Source organism: Colletotrichum chrysophilum (assembly GCF_026319265.1).
Source record: "Colletotrichum chrysophilum strain AFK26 chromosome Unknown scaffold_18, whole genome shotgun sequence".
Lineage (NCBI taxonomy): Eukaryota > Fungi > Ascomycota > Sordariomycetes > Glomerellales > Glomerellaceae > Colletotrichum > Colletotrichum chrysophilum.
The window spans coordinates 159,634-181,853 of record NW_026517305.1 but is presented as its reverse complement, the minus strand read 5'-3'; the positions used below and the strand labels follow the sequence as shown (position 1 = coordinate 181,853).

Here is a 22,220-nt window from a genome sequence, read left to right as displayed (position 1 = left end):
TGGATTTCTACTCCTAGTCCGGTCTGTGGATGTGGCATTCGTAAGTTGTCTTGTTCTGGGAGCCGACACGGTTGTGGAAGGATTGCTCGGGTAGAGCCAAGCGACGGCAGCTCTTGGTCGGTGACGAAGGACAGCAGCATCTTCCAATACACCAGAGAGTTGTAAAAGAAAAACTTCTTTTGTCGATCGGCAAGTGCCAGGTCATCTTCATTGTTCTCGAGGGATATAACCGCCTCGGCAAGCATTTTGAATTCGTCCTGGCCAAGTTTTTGAGGGTTGTGCCAGCAAAGACTGAAGCCAAGCATAACTAGAGCCAGGAGTGAGGATGTGTTCGTTGGGTGGGCTTTGCTCTCGTTCCACAAAGATGTGACAGCTTGGTTGCCAAGGCGACCGCTAGCTGCCGAGAAGCCGGGAGAGACTTCAGACAGGCAAGCTGCTGACATGCTTTGGGTGACATAATAGAGAGAGGGTGACTGTGTCCAGAGCTTGGATATTGTTGTTCTGTACGGATTCATGTCGCTGTCGTAGCAAGACATCATGCCACATACTTCTTTGAAGTAGTACTCGACTAATGTAGATGAATCGTCTTGCAGAGAATGCGATAGCGGGTATGGGGGGCTCGATAGGTCGCTCGGAAACGGTTCAAGCTCTTTTGATCTATGACTTGGGTTGTGTGGGGGTATCACGGGCCAGATGTTTCCATCGTTGCCATTACCTACAACTTGAAGCTGTGAGGTTTCAACTCGTGAGCTAGGTGTTGGATATGTCTTCTCGCTGGCAATGTCTGATGCCGAAAACAGATGTTGTAGATCGCCTATATCTTGTACATCTAGGCTCCCAGGGGTGTCGGCTTCGGCGAAAGAGTTGAAGAAGTCCAGGTCGCAAAGGTCTTTTGGAGACTGATTAGTAGGCTGCGACTGGCCAGAAACACTCCCCATGCTTTCCCATACAGGAGGTGACCTCGTTATCTCAGGCGAAGGAGAGTCACCGCCCAGTGCCATTGAGGTCGAGCTCCATTTCAGAGGTTTTCGGTAGCCCGGACACGCAATACCGAGCCTTTTGCAACGCGAGCAGTGAGGCTTTACCTCATCGCATTTCAGCTTTTGCTTGTCAGCATGGCTCAGTACAGCAGAGATAATGCGCAATGCTGTCTCTTACCCGTTTAGACTTGCAGACAGCACATCCGTTGCGAGATCGTGTGATAATTTTGCGCGGAGACGCTTGCATGTTAGCATGTAGGCCAAACCGTGGGTTCGTGAGTCTCATTCAAGTGCTTTCGTGTGGACTTGTGACATTCCAATTCCTAGTGAGAATTTCAGACTTCATAGGCCACGCCTCGGGCGTTGCTGTTGAGTTTGCCAGAATGACTCGAGCTGGCGTGCGGGGGCTCATCGGGGCGGCACTTATCGGCTGTGGAGTTCCAAGGAGGGTTGCATGAACCAACAGAGGGGAGGGGTTCCACTGCAGTGATACTAGGCCAAAAAGGTATCTCATAGGCGAAGGATATCATTGCCATAAGTGGGATCGATGCGCAAAGCTGTGGTTCCCATCGCGCCGTCAACCCGGGGGCGTTGATAAGACTCTCGCAATGTTAAGTCCGCAACAATATTGCAAGAGAATCAGCCGTTTTGCGGCATCACTTTCACCTCCGCATCTCATCGCCATGTCGTCCCCGTCAGAACCGCGGGCATTCAAAGTCGCGCTGGTACAAACATCACCGAAGGTACGAAGGGCCCCAAATATCCCGTTTCAATAACTAACATTGGGCCAGGTTCTTGACGCTGAACACAACTTCAATCATGCCTCCAAACAAATTCGCCGTGCATCGGCTCAAGGGGCATCGCTAGCTGTGCTTCCCGAGTACCACCTCATGGGATGGGTCCCCGACGACCCCTCTTTCGCCTTGAGCGCAGACGATGCCCAACGCTTCCTCCGAAGATACCAAGATTTAGCCGCTGAGCTGCACATTAACATCTGCGCCGGCACTATAGTTTCAGATGCATCAACACCAAAGCCAACACTCCTCGATGGTGCAAAGACGAAGCGGACTCTTCTGAACACATCTTACTTTATTGATCACGATGGTCAAATTGTTGGAGCCTACACCAAAACCAACCTCTGGATTCCCGAGCGCCAACATCTTACTTCAAGCGTTGACTACGCTCACCAAGCGAAGAGCCGTACGGAAACGGTCGCAGCCAGTCCTCATCAAGTCTTCAATACCCCTTTAGGACCCGTCGGTATCCTGGTCTGTTGGGACTTGGCTTTTCCCGAGGCCTTTCGGCAACTTGTTCTTGCAGGAGCAAAGATTATCATTATTCCTTCGTATTGGACTTTGTCGGACATGAGCAGGGAAGGACTCGCGTACAATGAGACTTGCGAGAGAATGTTTGTACAGTCATCTCTTACCACCAGGGCGTTTGAAAACACCGCGGCCATCATATACTGCAACGCGACTGGACCAAGGGAGGACGGTTTCTTTGGATGCAGTCAGGTGACGCTGCCTATCGTGGGCACTGTCCCAGGCAGTTTTACTGATGGCGAGGAGGACATGCGTGTTATCAACGTGGACATGCGGGTTGTCGAGATTGCGGAGCAAAACTATCAGATTAGGAAAGACCTGAAGAAGGACAACTGGCATTACGGATATAACAAGGGGGCAAAGTTGTAATTAAAACTTTGGTATAATGTCCTTCCTCTAGAAATCTCGACCTTGAGTCGATCTAGTCGTTCTTGGCTTGCTTAGGGGACTCTTCCATCCAACCTATGAGGAGGGGTTGAATGAGCTAAAATGTCACACGGCTGCAAGTAATTCAACGTTCCCTTCAGAACACATCTAAACATTGAGAATACAATTTAACTAGTGAAAACATTGGTCGGAGAATGGCGCAAAAGTACGCAACGTTTATCGCATGACGAAGGCAAAGAAGGTAACTTGCAGTGGTTTTCAAATGAACTAGAATGCCCCTTGCCTATAACTTTTCTGGTGTTTGAGTACTGTACACAATTTGGATACTCATTCCTTGTCTTGAGCATCCAAGTCGGCTCCTTTTGAGACTCTGTCCCCATGTGTAGTCGAATTGGCGACTGGCAGGTCCTCTCCGAGAATGAGATCAAATTTGGGGCCATTGTACGCCTTCCTCTTCACAAACCACAATCCCACGGCAAAAATAATGAAGACCCCAATAACAGCAGTAACATAGTCTAACAATAATTAGATCAATAATTTAATGAGGCATCAAAGTACTTACTCATGGTAGAGATGTCGATGGGAATCGCTGGCGGGAAGCAAAAGAACTACACCCAGCTGCGTTAGAATGGTTTCCGGATAGCATATACTGTTTAGCTTGGTTCTTACAACAGAGGTGACAAGCACAAAGAGAACTGAAATCCAGTTGGTAGCATAGCCAAATAGCCCTTTACCCAGGTAGAACTCTGGAGGGCTCGCTGCGACGACGTGACGGCCCCTGGCGAGAAGGATCATGACCGGCAAAGCGTACGACAGGTTGAGAAACAAGGTGCAGCTTGCGATGTAGGCATTGAAGGCCACTTCCGGACCTTGATGAAAATTTGTCAGTACAGCCTGCTTTGATGCAACTGACAAATCTGAGTAGCTTACCAAGGTAGAGTAGACCGAATAAAAGGTTGAATACGGCCTGGACAAGGATGGCTCGGACGGGGACGTTTAGCCTTGGATGGAGATGCGATAAGCTAGATACAATTAGTATACGTCACGTCGATCGTGTTTGGCCAGCTACAGTCGGGAGTGCTTACTATCTTGAAAACGGGGTGCCGTTATCCCGAGCCATGGCCCAAACCAGACGACTTCCAGATGTGACGCAGCCATTAGCTCCGTTGACAAAACACAGGGCAACAGCGACGCTGAGAATTGTCGCAGCTGCCTTGTTGCCTGTGGCCTGTGATATCATCTCTGTAAGAGGACTTTGAGTGGGCGATGCGAGAAGAACGTCAATATCAACTGCACAGAAAAGCATGACCAGAATGAAGGCAATGCCACTGTAACAGGTGTTAGAAACCTCGAGATTGGCTTTTTTTTTAAGATACTTACGTAGTTCCTCCAACTAGCACCGCGCCAACCATTGCTTGAGGTGCATCCTTGGATGGATTCGGCATTTCTTCTGTCATGTGGGCTACTGCGTCGAATCTAGAAGTGAAATCAGCATTTTGTTGTGGTTGAATGTGTTCGTAAGAGGGGGCGTACCCAATGAGACTAAGGGCGGATTGAAGCAGACCCAACATCCAGGCAGTTCCATCACTCCAGCCGGTCGTGTTGGAGAAGTTGGTAAAAACATACTCGGCGCTTGTCTTCGGTGATGTTGCTAGAAGCACAATGCTGATCACCACAACACTGAGCAATGACCAGTACACTGAACGGTTAGCCAGAGGCCCTGCTACAGCAGAACAAGACTTACAAGCTCCTTCGTTCCATCGATTTAGTATGGGGTAACCGAAGATATTAAGAAACACTCCAACGATCGATACAGCCACAAACATCAAGTAAGTACTCCACTGTGTGATTTGGTATGTGCCACCGGAGCCAACCACTGCTGCTGCAGCAAGGAATCGAGCTACCATACGTCAGCTGTCACTCCTGCAGTGTGGAGATTCAAGATGTTGATGTACCTCCAAAGTACGCAGCAGTCGTGTTAAGAGTGAGCCATCCAGCGATGTTGACCCATCCGACGAAGAAGCTCTAGGGTTGATTAGCACTTGAGATCGGATCCCAGTACGGAGTGTTTACTTGGGTGCACACCATTGACTTTTTCCATTTTTGAGTGGATAACGCGTAAGCATAATGATATTGGCCTCCCGCTGTTGGGTAGAGTGACGCAAGTTCCCCAACGCTGGCACTCAAAGCGATGTTGCAAAAAACGCAGAATATGAATCCATAAACGAAGGATACTGATCCTCCGGATGGCATAACGAGACCGATCGATCCAGCTAAAGAAATCCATGTGCTTGGCTTGTTAGCGGGCAACTCATTCAGCATTGTAGTTTTCAAGACCTACTTCAGAATCGCAAACGCCATTCCAACCATCGTAATCTTGGAAAATCGCTTCTGAAGGTGGCCATTCTGGCCATCGACTGCCCCAGTCATGGTGGACATAGTTTCGCGGGACGTGAAGATGCTTGGCGCAGGGGAGATCTAATGAGAGCGATCCTCTGCTCTCCTTTTGAGCGATGTTTCAATCGCATGAGGACATCTCGTTATCGCGACCCAGATAAGGCGTTCAGATAACAACCTACGGTGTTTTCTCGAATGTTTTGCTAACACAGCCGGAAGCACTGCATGCACGCTTCCCACGTCACTAAACCCAAATTGGCAGTGTTAAGCAAAGGAAAACTGAGCCCCGGGATGCCTGTAGGTTCGGGATGCACAGCTGCGGGGTTCTGTAAGATAGCCAGCCGATCACCCCGCATGCGCCGATAAGGGGAGAACGTTGGGATCCATTGCTGGTGCCGCCATGTGCCGTTCGTCTGCTTCTTGAACGTTATCAATAGACTTTGGAAATTTTATCACCGGTTCCGCCTTTCGAAAGATTGACTTCAAAAGCGCTGTTCATCCCATGTGTTGTACAGGCCTAGCAGGATGAAGGTTCAACTGCAGACAGCAACGTTGTAGTCTATTGTTGAAACATCCTCTGCGAAATCCAGATCTCCAGCAGAACTGTACTATCAAATAAAGCTGCGTTCGAGAACAATTAACAAAGCCAGTCACACGATTCTTCCCCTCGCCCTCAGAGGACTGCCCTGCTTGACTAGTCATTGCACGAGACGAAGCCCGTGCTCGATTCATGACGTCTAACGGTGGTTGGGCTTCAAATGTGGGGGATCACGTCTCAGACAGACACGTAACAGGTCTGAACGCTACAGCACCGTGCGGTTCAGACGACGATCAGCAGATGCAAATGTTCCATTCCTGCCGTTTCATTCAACATCACTCCTTCTTAGACTCGTAAAACAAGACGCCGAATTGAGGTGAATAAGTCTCCGTTTCTTGCCGGATTACCACAAGAAGCGTTGTATTTGATCGCTCAACAATAGGCCGCTTAACAATCGCCAACACGAGACGCTTGACGACCAAAAGCTCCAGTAGCCGTAAGACTACTTTTCTCTCAGAAGGATCTAGCTCGAGAGCTGGCAACCGGGTCTCGAGATTATCAAGTCGGTTTCAGCTTCATTTAGTGATCCAAGCCCCAATTCAGACAACAGCAACTCGTCATGGAGGCACGAAGTCCGCTCAAGTTCAAAGGCACCAAGCCCGGCCAGGCCATTAAGCCTGGAACCGCCCTTCGTATCCTTGGTGTTGGTGATTCCATCACTGTAGGGTTTCTCAGTGACCTGGATGGAGGCGATGGAAATGGATACCGGTTGAAGCTTCGACAAAATCTTTCAAGTGCGTTTCATTCGCCCATAGCCAGAGCGCAGACTAATGCTTGATGAAGATGATCGCGTGTCTTTCATCGGAACCGAGACAGTTCGCGGAACGATCCCTGATAACTACTTCGTGAGTGTTGCGTAATCTCCTAAATAGCTATTCGCCTAATCAGGTTAACAGGCCGCTTGGAATGCGCGAACGATTCAATTCATCTCAGATCATGTCAACCCCTCACTGCAACAGCAGCCCAACATCATCCTCGTCCATGCAGGGACTAATGACATGAACCCAAACTTGGATGTCGCTCTCGAAGGAAACGATCCCAAAGATGCCGCAGAGCGTTTAGGCAAACTCATCGATCAAATCGTCGAAGCCTGCCCAAGTGCGGTTGTTCTCGTAGCTATGATCATCAACACTCGTGATGAGGGGCAACAGCGGAACACCGTCCCGTATCAAGGCCATATACCAGGCATCGTGGCATCTCGTCAGGTTGCCGGTAAACATGTTCTTGCCGTTGATTTTACAAGCTTTCCTACGGGTTTACTTCGGGTTGATGGCGTCCACCCCACGAATGAGGGCTACCGTCATTTTGGCGACTACTGGTATGACTTCATGACGCAGATCCCGCGGGGGTGGATCCAATCACCTGATGATGAAGATGGGGATCAGTCTACAATATGTGAGAAGGGCCCTGAGGGCGGTCTTTGGCCAGAAAAGGCCTGCTGGCTGAAACAGCTGTTAGGATCCTGTATGGGACGAAAGATATGAGATGGCAGAAATTCGGCATCGAAGGATACCCAGTCGAGTTCATGAGCCACTTGAGCGTTGCCCGCAGAAGCCTCCTGTAAAGGTCAAGACTCCGATTTGACAGACCAGAAAGTCAAGTACGCAAGACACCATTCTTCAACCCGTAATTCAAGTTGTACGGGGCTAAGTTTGAACTATCTAAGCGCATTATCGACATACAACCAAGCTACTTCGGTCATTAAGGCATTTTTGGCGCATCAAATTATTTTGTATTATCTTCGAGGCTATCACGGGACACCGTCGAAGCCTTTTCGCAACCAGTCAATATGCTTACCCAAGTTGACGAGCTTTTCAGTCCCATACGTTGTCTCATGGTGGAAGCCTCTGTCTTGAAATTCGTGAGGTTAAATCAGACTTTCGCGTGATCTTCTCAACGCCCGAGACATGCTTCTTTTTAGCGTCTCCATACACATCTTCTCTCGCCAGACTTTCGCAGACGAAAGCAGTCATTTAAGTATCACTGTTCGAGCCTTATGCTCTGACTGGTTGATTTTCAGCGAGAACTAAAAGGAGCATGTCTCGTGTTTCAGGCAGACAGGCAGTTTGCTAGTGTAGCCATCGTTGAATCCTCTTGCGTCTTGTTACGTTTTCGGCAATGGGATTGGCTGTCACCCGATGTCCTGGGTCTTCTAGCCAACGCAGCGCTTGGTAAAGATTTCTCGTCCATCTTCGAGTGCGATCCTAGCCAACCTTACTACGGGTTTGATTCATGGGACGGTTTCTTCACGCGGGAGTTCAAGGAGGAACAACGCCCCGTGTTTCGTCCAGATTTCCAGCCTTTTGCCGACGGCGACCCCGACCCATCATTGTTCATCACCAATGCTTGTGAGTCGGCTCCACTTCAAGTTGCCTACAATGTCCAACTGTTCGACAACTTCTGGCTCAAAGGGCAACATTATTCTCTCGTCAATATGTTGAACAACAACTCGAAAGCCTCACAGTTTGTTGGTGGGACAGTATACCAAGCATTCTTAAGTGCGAAGAGTTACCACCGATGGCATGCCCCTGTTAGCGGCAAGGTGGTGAACATCGAGCAGCTTCCAGGCACCTACTATTCCGAGAACTACTTTGAAGGGCTTGCGGGCAACCCTAATGACCCCGATCCAGCCGCTCCGAACTACTCGCAGCCATATATTAGTGCTGTTGCTACCAGGGGCATCATTTACATCGAGGCCGACAATCCCAAGATTGGGCTCATGACTATCGTTTTTATTGGAATGGCTGAAGTATCCTCTTGCGAATTCATCGTCAGGCCTGGCGAACCCATCCAAAAAGGGCAGCAGATTGGCATGTTTCGCTTTGGAGGAAGCTCTCATTGCATGGTCTTCCGACCGGGGTTGAACTGACCTTCGAGCCTCCTCCAAAAGATTGGAACGACACGGAGAAGAATAACAAAGTCAACAGCTTGCTAGCGAAGATTCACTAGTCGTCGATAGGAATATTTTTTCTTTGATACGTTTCATTCTCAAGTTTACTTCCCAACATGGATCTCCTAAATGAGAAACGCAGACAGCTCAATACATTGCCATCGCAAGAACGATCAATGTGATTCTGTGCCCGCCTGAGGATTGGCTGCCACATGTGGTCACAGATAGCGAGTTCGCAGCTTCTTATGGCCATCATCGTCTTTACCACTCGGCCACGGCAAGCTGTGAACCCCCATGAGTGGGGGTCACCTTCGGGTGTCAGTCACCCTCGCTGAAGCCCCATCGAGTCTCCACAAGGATGATGACAGACACATTGCTGCTGGTGTTAAAATTACGACGAAAACAGGTTTGTGGACCATGTCGGTTCCAGGCGACCTAGCAGTCTGATGAATATTGATTTATTGTTGGATAGGATAGTTTCGCAAATGATGGCGCAACAACTGATACCCTCGAGTCAAAGGATTTGGCATCACGCTCCTATTGCACGCCTAACTGATGATTTCTGCCCTGGCGCCGTTTCTCGACTCAACAGCTCGAGACTTGAAAGTAGAGAGTCCATGGGAGATCTCCCCTCGACAAACGCCAGAGCCATCCAAACGCGTCCTCCCCCGGATTTATTCCCGACGCCCTCCTCCTCACCCCGCATGAGCGAGTCAGCCGCAGACATGGGCCCATCCCGGGGCCCCGGACAACTCCCGAGCTCCCCAGACACGCCTCCGGGGGCTTCTCCGCACGAGAGCCCAACAACATCACAGCAACGACGAATCGAACAGCACCCGGCAGCGGAGCCGCACCACTTTTCGTGGAGATGTTCGGAGCGTCTCGTCGCCCTTTCGTGAGGAGAAGCCTGGAATGCAGCCCCGTCCACCCCGGACACGCCTGGGTGGGGGGTGGTCGCGAGAGCTCAGCAGCAGAGACGAAGAAGGGAAAGCGTCCCAGGAAAACCGGCACGCTAGGACGGACTTCAGTCCGCTATTTGAACCCACGACGCCGGCCTGAGCCTAGCAGCACGCGGAGGAAGGCCATGGTCCATGACCCCCACGGATTCTGTCCCTAACCTGTTGTCGCGAGTTCGGTGGAGCTCGACTGCTCCAAGCAAGCCCCATGAGTATTGCGTGGGGAGGAAAGACCAGGTGAGACGTTCGAACGACCTCATTCTTGAGCTGCGCAAAGCACCAATCTCCTCGGGCCAGCACTCAGCCTCATCTTGACCACGCCCATTGGACCTATCCCACATTTCCCGTCCCGCAGGTCAGTTCACCAAGATAGTCAGTTAGTCACGATGGTGGTGAGCGGCACGGAAGTAGCAAAGAACAACACCAAAGACTCGTGCTGGGTCGTCATCCATGGCCAGGTATGGGACGTCACAGGTACATCTCCCGCTTCCGTCACCAAGCTCTCTTACTAAGACATCGCAGACTTCCTCGATGAGCATCCCGGCGGCGCCAAGCTGATATTTAACTGCGCCGGCCGCGACGCAACAGAAGACTACGACTCCATCCACAACCCGGACCTCATCGCAGAAACGCTGTCACCGGACCGCTGTTTGGGACCCGTAGACCCTCTAACCCTTCCTAAAGAATCATCAGCCCCGGAGCCAGAGAAGCCGAAGCCAAAGTTTCCACACCTGGGTGCCATCATCAACGCAGACGACTTTGAGAAGGTGGCCGAAAAGTACCTGTCCGAGATTGGATGGGCGTACTACTGCTCCGGCGCGGAAGACGAGCAGAGTCTCCGGGACTCGAGACGCATCTTCCGGAGGTTGGCGCTGCGGCCTCGGGTGCTTCGTAATGTAGACTCCATCAAAACGGCCACGTCGATCCTCGGTCTCCCTTCGTCCCTGCCGTTTTACATCTCGCCAACGGGCCAGGCCAAGTACGCGCATCCCGAGGCTGAGACGCTCCTGGTGAAGGCGGCGGCGAAGGAGGGGATCATTTACTGCATGCCTACGAAACCCAGCGCGTCGATAGACGCCATCTTCGGTGCACGAGCGGGAGGTAACGCGCAGCCGCTGTTCTTCCAGCTATACGTCGACCGCAACAGAGAAAAGGCGCAAGCGACCATCCGAAAGGCGGAGAGCCTCGGTGCGAAGGCCATCTTCGTGACGGTAGATTCGCCCGTCATTGGCAAGAGAGAGCGGGATGAGAGGTTGACGGCCGGTGACGAGCCATTGTCCGAACCCAGCGGCGTCGCAAAGACGACGGCGTCGGGATTGTTGAACGCGGGGCTGACCTGGGCTGATCTCGAATGGATTCGGGAGACGACGTCGCTACCGATTGTGATCAAAGGCATCCAGTCGGTTGAGGACGCTCTCATCGCGCACCAGCACGGAGTCGAGGGGATCGTGCTCTCGAACCACGGCGGGCGAAGCCAGGACACCGCCCAGGCGCCGATGTTGACGCTTCTGGAGATCAGGCGCTACGCGCCGCATCTGCTTGCCCCTGAGACGAAAGCAAATTTCCGGGTGTTCGTTGATGGTGGGATTAGACGGGGAACGGATGTTCTCAAGGCTTTGGCGTTGGGCGCGAGTGCGGTCGGCATTGGCCGGCCGTTTTTGTACTCGATGACGGCCGGGTATGGAGAGGCTGGTGTACGGAGATTGATACAGATTTTGAGGCATGAGCTGGAGACGAATATGGCGTTGGCGGGTGCAGCCAGTGTCGAGGATATTGTTCCCGAGCTGGTCAATAGCGAAAGGGCGGAGAAGGAGGTTACCGGGAGGGTGAAGCTTTAGATTACGATAGTGTTTAGGAGTAAGTAAACATATTAGAGAAGCCTTCTATTTCTACCTTACTTTATCAACTGGAAATGTCAGTCTTCGTTGCAAGATCCTAATCATGTAATGATCCCTCGCGGCCTACATGTTGACACTAGTGCTAGGGTTAGTAATTCTGTGAACCAAACACAACCCCATCCTTTGAATTCTCATATGGACAAAACTTTTGAATATAACACATTGTATTCAATCTACGACTTCCGTCCATTAAAATCTCGTAGATGTCCCGATGCCATCCCCTGGCCCATAAGCTAGTCCCCAGCTCAACCTAGATAAGATATCTAAACCCAGTAGAAACCTGCGCCGCAGTCGGCCCATGCTTACCACAGTCCTCGCCCCGATCCAACTTCGCATTCAGCCTCCTCAACCAGATCCGCGTAACAGTAGCAAACCCAATCGCCAGCCCCGTCGCCGCGATATTCACAATAAACGCGGTGATATACCTCGGCGCGCCGTAGTACAGATAGCTGCCCCAGATATTGGGCGTGTTACACATGGCATTAATCAGCGCGATGGCGCTGGCCCTCTTGACGCTCGGCTGCGCGAGGCTGCCCGTGATCCAGGACAGGATGACGACGGCAGCGGCGTAGAAGGAGCCCGGGAGCAGCATCATGGCGACGTAGCGCGCGGCGATGTTGATGGTGGAGACGGCGATGACGTTGGCGACGAGGGTGATGCAGAGCGGGATGACGATGTGGAGGTAGCGCTCCTGCTTGCGGTCAGAATGGAAGCCGTTGAGGAGCATGGTAAAGACGCAGAGGATGAAGGGGGGCGCGGTGAGGGCGTAGGTCATTGTGCGGGAGAAGCCGAGGCCGCCGACGACGGAGGGGAAGAAGTTTGCGACGGCGCCGACGATGTAGGTCTGTGGTTGGTGTTGGTGGTTAGTTGACATGCCTACCGGGAGACAGTTTGGAGAAGGATGTCAAAAGAGGTACGTACGGAATAGAGGATTCCCATCAGCATCCAGGTCTTGGGGTCCGCGACGGCCATCATGAAGCCCTTGAAGGCGGTCACCTCGCTTGCGTTGTCCTCTTGGCCTTGATCGGCTGCGAAGTTGTATTGGACCCATTCGCACTCGAGTTGGGTGAGCGTCGGGATCTTCTTGTTGGAGTTGGGGAGAATCATGGCGAAGGGGATGGCCAGTCCAACGGTGATGACACCCTCGACTAGGAAGAGCTGTCATAGTATTAGCCTAAGTCTCCCAAGACCGACATCATCAATAGAAGGAACTTACCCATCGCCACCCAGAAAGGCCACTGGTTCCATCCAAATTCAAGATAGCAATGGCAAACAGCCCACCGAAAGCGTTGCCCAACTGCGACCCAGAGTAGAGAATCGCCGTCCGCAAGGCGAACTGCTTACGGTTATAGAAAAGGGAAAGGTAGTAAAGGGCACCCGGAAAGAAGACTGCCTCGATGAATCCGAGAAAGAATCGAGCCATCAGGAGACCTTCGTAGTTGTGAACAACAGCCATGAGCGACGAAATCGCGCCCCACGCTGCCATGGCAGCGCAGATATACGCCCCGGGCCACTTGATCTTGCTGACAATCATGTTGGAGGGGATCTGCATCAGGACTACGACCGTCGTCAGCTGAAAGCGCACAGGAATGGCTGCTAAGGGGAACGTACTGTAGCCGACAAAGAGAATGCTGACAGTGGTCTGATACTCGACCTGGCTGAGGTTCAGTTCCGTAGTAATGTTGGCGAGCTTGGCGCTGGCAATGTTTTGACGGTCGAGGTAGTTGACTTCACATGTGTCAGGTTCGAATTCGAATCGTTAGGCGAATGGTGGTGATTACTTACGGACATACATGATGACCTATGCCATGTCAGCCCCCGCAGGTGGAGTGTGTTAAAGGAATGAATGACTTACCATGATGGGCATAATGACCATGTCCATCTTCAACGTGGCCTTCTTCCCAACCTTCTCATAATCCTCCTGACTCAAAGCTGCCAGACTGGCGGGCATGATGAGCGTCCCATCGTGGACGCTGAGCTTCTCCGCGTTGACATCCTCAACCTGGTCCGAGGATCTCTCTTTCTTTTCCATGTCCATGGTGCCGTCTGTGTTATGCGCTTGAGTCTCAAACGTAGAGCCCTCTCGACCTTACGTGTTGAAAAGGTCAAGGAAAAGAAGACGAGAAGTTTGTCAGACAAGACCTCCCAGTCAAAACTCATGCGGCAAAGGAAAGGAATGGGACCTCGACCGATCTTAATCAAATCCCAATCCCCCCTGCCCTTCTTCCACCTTGGAGAAACCCTACCTCCTGCAACGCTTGCCCCTTCTCCTCACTTCCGGGCAAGCTCACCCAAACAGCCGTTCCCAGCATGGAGAACATGGGCCTAGCACGAACGCGGGGAAGAGCCCCATGGGGTAGCCCCAAGCTATCGAGAGGGTCCTCCTCTTGACCCCCAATTATCGAGCATCGCGTTCCCCCACGATCTCCTTTCAACCCTCAACGCCATCTGGGAAATGCCACGACTGCTGGGCAGTCGGGATCCTGCGAGACGCGTGTGGGACTTTCGTGGGGGTCAGATGTTGGGGTAATGTCGGGGATGTTGCGGTGCGCCCTCGGCACGCGGCACATTACGACTCAGATCTCCGCGGGGGAACCTCGACGTGCGTGTCGTCTTCAACCTATCATTCCAGCCTGCGCCGCTGCTTACGCTCGAAAGCATCATCATGGAGTGGCCTAGGGGATTCGAGTTCCTGGTAGTTGGGAAAATCATGATCATTCCTCGCGAAGGAGGCAGCGTCCTCCGTTCTCCTCGATCTTGGTGTTGACCCCCACCGCGCCGTGCCATCCACGAATCCATGAATCGCTGACCGCCCCCCCCCAAGGCTCCGGTGTCGAGTGGTTGGCCGCTTGAGTGTGTGCCGGCATCGTACGAGAATTACTTATTCGAACGGTTCAACCATTTAAGTGCCGATTATGTCCGAACGAGTTAGTGCTGCTGGTGATTGGGTGTATTACCCAAGACATGCGCCGATAGGCGTATCAATATGAGCTGTGCCTCTCGGCAGAACGGATGCAAAAAAGCTGTTCGCTCGATACAATTTGGCCAACGTCGTTCGCCAGAATCGGCTGACTGAGAGACTCGCCCAGATGGAAATTGAATCGCATCGACTCGGGCCGAGCTATGCGGCGGCTGAAGGGAAGTTGGGTAGCCGGACCAACGTTAAGGACCAGTGGCGCGATGAAGCAGCAATGTCAACGTAGGAGCAACCCCGGAGTATTTCAGGCACACCGTCAGATATCACATATGGATGGGAGGTAGTACCACCACACCGTGGCTTTAACCCAACGTCTTTGAGTCTTCTCGCAGGAAATATGCGAGACATCGTTAGCAGATATGCAGGATTGCAGGCCGCACGTTGGGTCTCTTCCATCTAAGGTGCAGGATCCATATCCAGAATGGAAGCAAAATAAAAAAACGAGAAGCAAAAAACCAACATGGCGATACGAGATCGCTCGCGAAGGTCAAAAATAAGGTCCATCCAGGATTCGAACCTGGGCCTACGGAAGGAACTGATGTTGATCAGAATCCGACGTCCTAACCAACTAGACTAATAGACCGGTTGTAGCCGAAGCTCAGCAAGTGGGTTGAGCTGCTGGTCCGACAAGCGAACTGAAGTTTCCTCAAGGTGGGCCCGAAACCGTTGCAACGCGGATGCCTTCTAACATATCGCTGATGAAATGCCACACTCCCAACCGCCGAGGGGTTCCGCCAAAAAGGTGGGATTGAGCACGAAAAGAACGCAACTTGAGAAGAGGTTGGAAGACATTGATGGCAATATCGTCCAAAGGCCGGGCGGTTTCAGTTGTATACGAGTTGAGGGCATTCGCCCACCATGGGACTGTGCAGGCCGCACTCAATTCCATTCACACCGCAGATAGCATTACCTCCGCACGGCGATTCCATAATGGGACACTGCAATCATACCGCAGTCGATCGAAGCCTCGGTCATGTTGTTTCCACTGAGAGATATCCAGAATTTTTCGGTTCCGACATCGTTCGGCCCATGCAGCGCATCGTCCGAGCCATGACGGCACAGATGCCATCGCCGCGTGGTATCCAGGGGCCTTGCAAGACAGGCGCGAGCTAAATTGCTTGCACCGGACCAGAGTTTGGGAATTGCGTACGCTCAGATGAACCTTGACCATTGTTTCAAAACAGGTACGCGATAGATGAACGGGGTTTGTTTCGTCAGATGTCAAGATCGGACGTCGCCAAGGGGCCTGGCAGCGGCCTGTGGCAGACAAGCGACATGAGGATGTTGGCGGGAGGCGACAGGTTTTGTTGCGGATATTTCAGACGATTTTGTCTGTTGCACAGCTGCATTCATAGAAAAAGCGAGCATTGTCGTCCCCCTTTAAGCCCCTTTTGTGCATTGAGGTTATCTTCACAGCCCGGTCCACCGGCTGTCTAGTCAGTTATGCTGACGGAGGTGATGACGACGGTGACGAAGGGGAGTCCGGGTGCTGGTCCCTTGAACAATCGGCCCAGGGGTCGGGAGACGGGGGCGGGGCTCCGGACATCGCTTCGCATCAAGTAGACAGCTGGGAAGAACCTCCGAGCTCTGTGGGCAGAGAAATTGCAGTGAGCCGTCCGCACTTTGGACCCTAGAGAGAATTCAGCTTTTACCACATGGATGCACCCACTCGGAAAGCAACGTCATCATGGGCATGTGGGGAGCCACGAGACGAGGTTGAAGCGGCACGAATTAGAGGGAAGTTTTCCTTGAAGCCACGAGCCAGCGAGGATGCGTCGGGGTTTTCTCAACGAATAGCGCAGATTACAGGAGCTCGACTGTAAACCGAGCCGAGATGTAGAGCCCTTTGTGCATCCGCGAGATACAACGCGATGGTGCGCTGCTGAATTCAAAAGCCGAGAAGGGAGCGGCTCGTTGCACCTGCATGCATCCTGCAGGCCGCTGCAGCTGGCCGTTGGATAATGAGGTCGAGACATGTTACGAGGAAAAGCAAAAAAGCAGCACGAGCAGGTTGAATACGAAGAAGCTGAGCGTCTGCATGAAGCCTGATTGTTGTCGTACACAAGCAAGTTAGCAACAGAGAGGTAGCGTGGAAACAACAGCAACGACCAATGCCCAAGCTGAACTGCTGAGATGACTGAGCTGCGGTGCATGGAAAAGGCCATTACTTTGCTGGCAGCACAGCGCACAGCAGAGCAGAGCTGCACTGCAAAGCAAGGTGGCACCACAGAGCATCCGAGTTGCGACGGCGCTGGGATGCGCCGTTGATCTTGGACCCACCGTAAAGACGTTGGAAGCCGCTGTGGTAGCTGTCTGAGTCTATCGTAACGTCTCATTCTTGTGCTCGGTGGCGTGCGACAGTCAAGAATTTTCTTCTTTCGCCCCCCTCAAGCCCCTAGAACGTCCGCACGGAGGGTTTTCTTTCCTTCAGGTGGAAGAGTTTGCTCGCACAAGCACTGGGCAAAGGAAGAAGCAGCTCTGGTAAGCCCATTCTGACTGAAACCTTCCTCGACTGGCGCCCCCGATTTAGCCGAATGGCGGAGGCAGTGTGGCGAGCTGAATCGCTGGTCGTGGTGTGAGAGTCAAGCCAAGCTTTAGAGACACTGCGCTGGTCGGGGGCCCATACGGGCCTCTTCGACGGCCTCAGCGGTTCAGCTTAGGACATCTCGGGCCCAACGATTTGTTGCGGCTGCCAGCGAAGATGCAGACACGACGGGACGCAGACGCAAGACGGGACCCGTGAGCGTGTGACGCTGGGTTTCACAACGTGGCAGCGAGCTATCGCTGCGACGTGGACGGAGTGGGCGAAGGGGGGCCTTCAGCGTGTGAATGCGCCGATTCCGCAGACACTGGTGAGGTCTTGGTGGCACAGAAGGGGAGCCGCGACGGCCCTTGTTGCGACAAAGGCCTGTCGAAGAGCCTGTCGGAATAGGGGCCGCGATGGCTCCAGGCCGTAGCGAACGACTCGCTCCGGGCGCGCGAAGTGGGAGCAGATGCGAGCTGGGGCCAGGTGTTGCCCTGAGAAAGTGTCAAGCCTTTCAGGTTGAACATGGGACGTCCCACTGTGAGAAGGCTTCAAGGGGTTCACTGCTGGGAGCAGTGATGATCTCCGGCCTGATCTCCTTCGGTTCAGGCTCTCCACACCAGGCTGACGGCGGTGGAGCTGTTTGTCGGGTTTCATCCGAGGATTTGCATTTGCAGCCCCCAAATGGGATGGCAGCGACCGCCGTGAGATGACGGGAGTTCGGACGGGCGAGGATGAACACGAGAATGAGATGGGACCGAGACATATGGGATGGTTCCCGGCGAGTTGGCTGTCTGCCCAGGCCGTGGATCGTCGAAGGCTACCTTAGGTGCCTATCCAGAGAGCTGCAGGCTTCGGTGTTGCTGCTGCTGCGTTGTTGGTCGCATGGTGCGCTGCAGGAGGATGCGTGAAAGACGGGCGCTAGAAGCCAAATTGCGCTGGCGACTGGGGGCCCATTGAGAGCAAAGGATAATCGGCACTAGGGAAATGCTTCTCCGCGTGATCTGACACGGGGAATAGGAACGAAGATGATGACATTTCCCGGTCGATTTTGATTGTTTGATGGCCAGGAGTATCGGATAGGCGCACCTGCTAAAGACCTCGTGCTGGGTTCCTTCCTCGTTAGGGGCAGCACAGACCGTCGAACTACTGCTTGGGAAGGAGGAGGTCGCAGAGCGCTTTCCAGGTTGGGTCCTGCGCGATGAGAAATCTTTTTAGCAGGAGCGCACTGCAAAATGAGAGAGAGAGAGAGAGAGCACTCTGAGGCAAGACCGAGCCGGCCATCCAGGGCTTAGCGTCAGGTACCTTACAACCGTAGCTGTCCTAAGAGAAACCAATGCAGGAACAGCCTGGCAAGCGTCGAGTCTCATCTCAGGGCGGCCCCGGAAAAGCCAATCACCAACGGCGTCGGTGCGGGACACTGAGCCATTTCGACTCGGGGAAATTGTGCAATTCGCTCTTTTTATGAACAGCCCACTCACATCCCTCTGCATTGGGAATGGAGGCATTCGCGGTTGCTGCGCGGCACGACGATTTGGTTCCAATCTGGACGGACACGGCGTCGAATGCGGTGTCGAGTGACCACCCAGCAGATTATGCCATTTCTCTCTGTGAATATTGAAAGTCTTAAGACTGCCAATAAGATTGCCACCGTTAGTGACCCTTAGTCCACCCACCACAATGGCTTTCTTTTCGCCCGAGACTGGAGTCCAGACAATGGAGAAATGGACCGTTTTGTGTCTCGGCCGACATGCAGAGTGGAGAGTCAAGCCAGCCAACACTGGTCAGGTTGCAAATCAGTCGGCGGTTCACAGTGTTGCCCGATGGTCCTGCTCAGACCATATTCCGTTCTGGAAGAAGAAAAGAAGGCACTATTATTGGATGTGCCCGTCAGCAGCGTCGTCGTCGGCGGTTTGACGTGATGCGCAGCCTGAGAGGAAGCGCGCAGAAAAAAAGAAGACTTCTAAGAAAAGCGCTGTCACTGCCTCAGGACGGGCGAGCGAGGACCAGTCGCGACGCCCTGCCGATCCTTGGTTGCTGTCGCAATGGACGAGGCTGTTTGCAGCGCGCACAATGCCTCTTCATAATCCAATGGTGCAATGTCATAGTGCAGCCAGTAAGGCAGAGTTGCGCAAGGGTACGTGGTCCAAGTTGAGCGAACGCAACGCTGTGATTTTGCGCCTTAATTTCCCGTCATGATCCAGACCCCTGCAACTCGGGCGAGTCGTCAATACATTGGTTTTGTGGGCGTTCTCAGCCGCCATCAAGGTAGTCGATACTTTTGTTGAGATGCGCTTTGAGGTTTGATTCGTCTCTTGCAACTGCAGGCTCCCCGAAGCAGACGCGGGTACCTTGCAGTTACTTCCCAGTGCCCTGCCGGCCGAGTGCGCTCTCTCGTGCGCCATTGGCCTTTTGCAGCCGCAGCCCTGGTCCAACCAGCGACCGCAAACCTCTTTTTGTGTCACTGGGTCGTACCTACCGCCTCTTCTTGCCCACCCCGGGGAACTGGAAGCAGAGACGGAAAGAGTGAGAGAAAGATGCACAAGGTGGATGGCGCCAGGGACGAGGAAAGAATCTTACTGGCCGGCGCAAGGAGGAACCCAGCAAACTGTGTGGGTGTGACTGTGAGGTGACCAGGTGACCAGGTGGTGAGTTCACAGTTCACTGAGGGCAAGAGCGAGCGACGGGGACCAGGAGGGTAGGGCCGAGCACCTCCACTTTCCTTCCACGGACCACAGCTAAGGTTGTGCCTTCCTCGTCGTGGTTGTGGGCGCCTTCCATTCTGCGTCTCCTCGGCCGCTCTTGGCTCTTGCTCCAGACGTCGCCTTCCTTGTTGGCGCCTGCATCGTCTGTCGGGTCTTGTCACTCATTTTCTCTCGTCTCTTTCCAGCCTGCCCTGTCCCCTCCCCACACCCAAAACCCACGTCCCGTCCACTTCCTCACCGTTGGCCCCCTCCTCCGCGGACTCTCTTATTCAAACCACTCCCCCCCGAGCAAAAAACCCACAGACTTCGTTGGCAAAGTCTCTACTTCACCTTCGCTCCCATCACGCATAGTCGTTGAAACAAACACTCACTCCTCCGACCAAACCTGACTACTCGCCGCGCAAGTATTCAGACTGACGCTCATTCCTGCCTATTTCTATCCGCGAATAGACTCTGTCTTCTCGCAAACACCCCAGCGGCACCTTACACGAGCCACATCGCTCAGACTCAAAACTACAGCCAACACCACTCATCAGACCTTGGGGCCTTGAAAACAACTCTTTTGCGCCAACGCACATATATCATCACCTGGCCGCCGTCTCCACGATAGCAACCAGCAGGATTTACAGAAACAGAACATACTCGACAGATTTGATCAACAGCATCATTCGCATATTGGTGGAGAGACTCGGGACTCATTCGTTCACCAACGCATAACACTACCAACACCAGCTTTGACAGCATACACTACGATTCAACCAATCTCAACACCAAATACGTTCACCATGAAGGTTACCACGATTCTCGCCGCACTCCTGCCTGCGCTGGCTCTTGCCCAGACAGACAGCACCACCACCATCACTTCCACCGCTACCCAGACCAAGACCGTCACCCTCTCGCGCGTCCACACCACTACCATGACCTACGGCACCGGCAACAGCACTGCGACTGTCAAGCCTACCGGCTCCGGAGCCTCCGTCATTGCCACCGCTACCTCTGCTGCCCCCGCTGCCACTTCTTCCAAGGCCAGCGCCGGCTCAAATGTCAACGTCGACAGCCTTGCCTTTGCCGGTGTTGCTGGCATGATCGCCGCTGCTTTCTTGTAAGCTGCGGCTGGGAGAAAGGAAGGCCTACGGAGGAGCAGGGGACGAGCGGAGGAGGAGAAGAAGAGAGATGGGGGAGAAGAGGACGGACGAGGTCGTCGACGGATTGCGATGTGGTTTTGGGGGATGAGCAACCACGCCTTACTGCCACACCGATTTCTTCGATGCGACATCTTTTCAAACATTTCTTTTGTCTCGCGCGCCGGACATCGCTCCGACGCCACCACATTTCTACGACCTGAACGATTGTAAAGATCGGATACCACTTGTTGACGGCATCAACGACCAATACCCTACTCCTCTTCGACCAACATGTGCGATGCTTGCATCGCCAACCTGCAGGAAAGGACGCAAAGACTTGTCATTAGGGACACTTGCCACGACAAACCTTTTTTCACTCTTTACTTCAACGGCGTGCCGTATGCCCTTCAGCTGGGAGGCGCACACGGCCATGCCGACTACAATTATTAATGTTTCGATTCTTCCCCAGCAGCACAAGGGTCGCATGGAAACAAGGGTCGCATGGAATGCGAAGTCGATCTCTACCCTTCATGCGCCGTTGGCTGCGTTTTGCGCTTGTCGCAAGTCTCGATCTCACCGATCCGTTCATCTCATGTCTGTGTATGAACAGGGGAGATGAGACGATGCTGTTTCAGAGCGCGGATCACCCGTTCTGGCAGCTTCACCCACTCGGGACCGCACGGCGCATGCAAGCGTGCTTGCTGGCTGGAAATCAATTTACGAGATCACGTCGTCTCATCACCACCCCTCGGAGGGTGTTGAGTCGGACTGATCAGGATGGATGATTAGGGATTTTACGGAGTTTTCGTGTTGGAACACAAAAGTTTCACATTTCTCTTCGAGTTGTTGATACCCCTATTGTTGTATGCTCGCGCAGACATGGCTGGGGAATTCATGGTGATGGTCACTGCTCTCGAACACCGGCCTTACCTTGATGCGACCAGACGTGCTGTCGCGAGGGCGGAAACGATGGATTTGCTTTGATATTCGGACGGGCGGACGATTTTGACTTGACTGACGGCTTGGTTGCATGATCTTGCCTGGAGAGGAGGGTTTGGAGGACATTGGAGGAGTTACCAAGGACATGAGAGGGGAGTTTAACAGCATAGCATAGCTGAATGGACTGTCAATTGACACTCACACACACCTGCATCGCCTTACTCAGATCCCAGTCGCTTGTAAATGCCCGAGACAAGACTAACACGGTCTTTCGGTTGTCAATCCGAACGTCTTGATTGGAAAGGTTTGGTGACTCTGAATCCGTTGGGGCGGAAAGCCCCGGGACGCCGTTGAGCGCGGTTCCAGTGGCCCCCGCCTTAATCAGCATCTGCCGCTGTCAGGCGCGCTGCCGCTTGTGATTGGCCGACACAGGCCTTATGCCGATTCAATCCGGGCCGTCGGGTCCCAATCCGAGCTGCAGGGCCTTTTTCCTTATCTCAGCTCTAATCGTCACTCAATTTTT

At 53.1% G+C, this 22,220-nt stretch overlaps 5 protein-coding genes and 1 non-coding gene across 6 annotated transcripts; 4 read left to right on the top strand and 2 right to left on the bottom strand.

Moving 5' to 3' along the window:
- Positions 1-1,663: 1,663 nt before the first annotated feature.
- COL26b_003304 (uncharacterized protein) lies at positions 1,664-2,671 on the top strand (the record flags this gene model as incomplete). The annotated part of the gene is made up of 2 exons (XM_053176202.1): positions 1,664-1,723; positions 1,772-2,671. 2 exons carry the CDS (start codon positions 1,664-1,666, stop codon positions 2,669-2,671), a joined length of 960 nt encoding a protein of 319 aa, XP_053039823.1.
- Positions 2,672-6,243: 3,572 nt separating this feature from the next.
- COL26b_003303 (uncharacterized protein) lies at positions 6,244-6,544 on the top strand (the record flags this gene model as incomplete). The annotated part of the gene is made up of 2 exons (XM_053176201.1): positions 6,244-6,418; positions 6,444-6,544. 2 exons carry the CDS (start codon positions 6,244-6,246, stop codon positions 6,542-6,544), a joined length of 276 nt encoding a protein of 91 aa, XP_053039822.1.
- Positions 6,545-9,916: 3,372 nt separating this feature from the next.
- On the top strand, positions 9,917-11,368 carry COL26b_003302 (uncharacterized protein; the record flags this gene model as incomplete). The annotated part of the gene is made up of 2 exons (XM_053176200.1): positions 9,917-10,004; positions 10,053-11,368. The coding sequence occupies 2 exons, from the start codon at positions 9,917-9,919 to the stop codon at positions 11,366-11,368; spliced, it is 1,404 nt and encodes a 467-aa protein (XP_053039821.1).
- A 310-nt stretch (positions 11,369-11,678) lies between these two features.
- On the bottom strand, positions 11,679-13,466 carry COL26b_003301 (uncharacterized protein; the record flags this gene model as incomplete). The annotated part of the gene is made up of 6 exons (XM_053176199.1): positions 11,679-12,272; positions 12,350-12,586; positions 12,645-12,985; positions 13,040-13,156; positions 13,214-13,229; positions 13,284-13,466. The coding sequence occupies 6 exons, from the start codon at positions 13,464-13,466 to the stop codon at positions 11,679-11,681; spliced, it is 1,488 nt and encodes a 495-aa protein (XP_053039820.1).
- Positions 13,467-14,901: 1,435 nt separating this feature from the next.
- Positions 14,902-14,988, bottom strand: COL26b_003300. The gene has a single exon. It is a non-coding gene; the product is annotated as a tRNA-Gln (tRNA).
- A 5,431-nt stretch (positions 14,989-20,419) lies between these two features.
- Positions 20,420-20,740, top strand: COL26b_003299 (uncharacterized protein; the record flags this gene model as incomplete). Its single annotated transcript, XM_053176198.1, has 1 exon — positions 20,420-20,740. One exon carries the CDS (start codon positions 20,420-20,422, stop codon positions 20,738-20,740), a length of 321 nt encoding a protein of 106 aa, XP_053039819.1.
- Between the last annotated feature and the right edge of the window lie 1,480 nt (positions 20,741-22,220).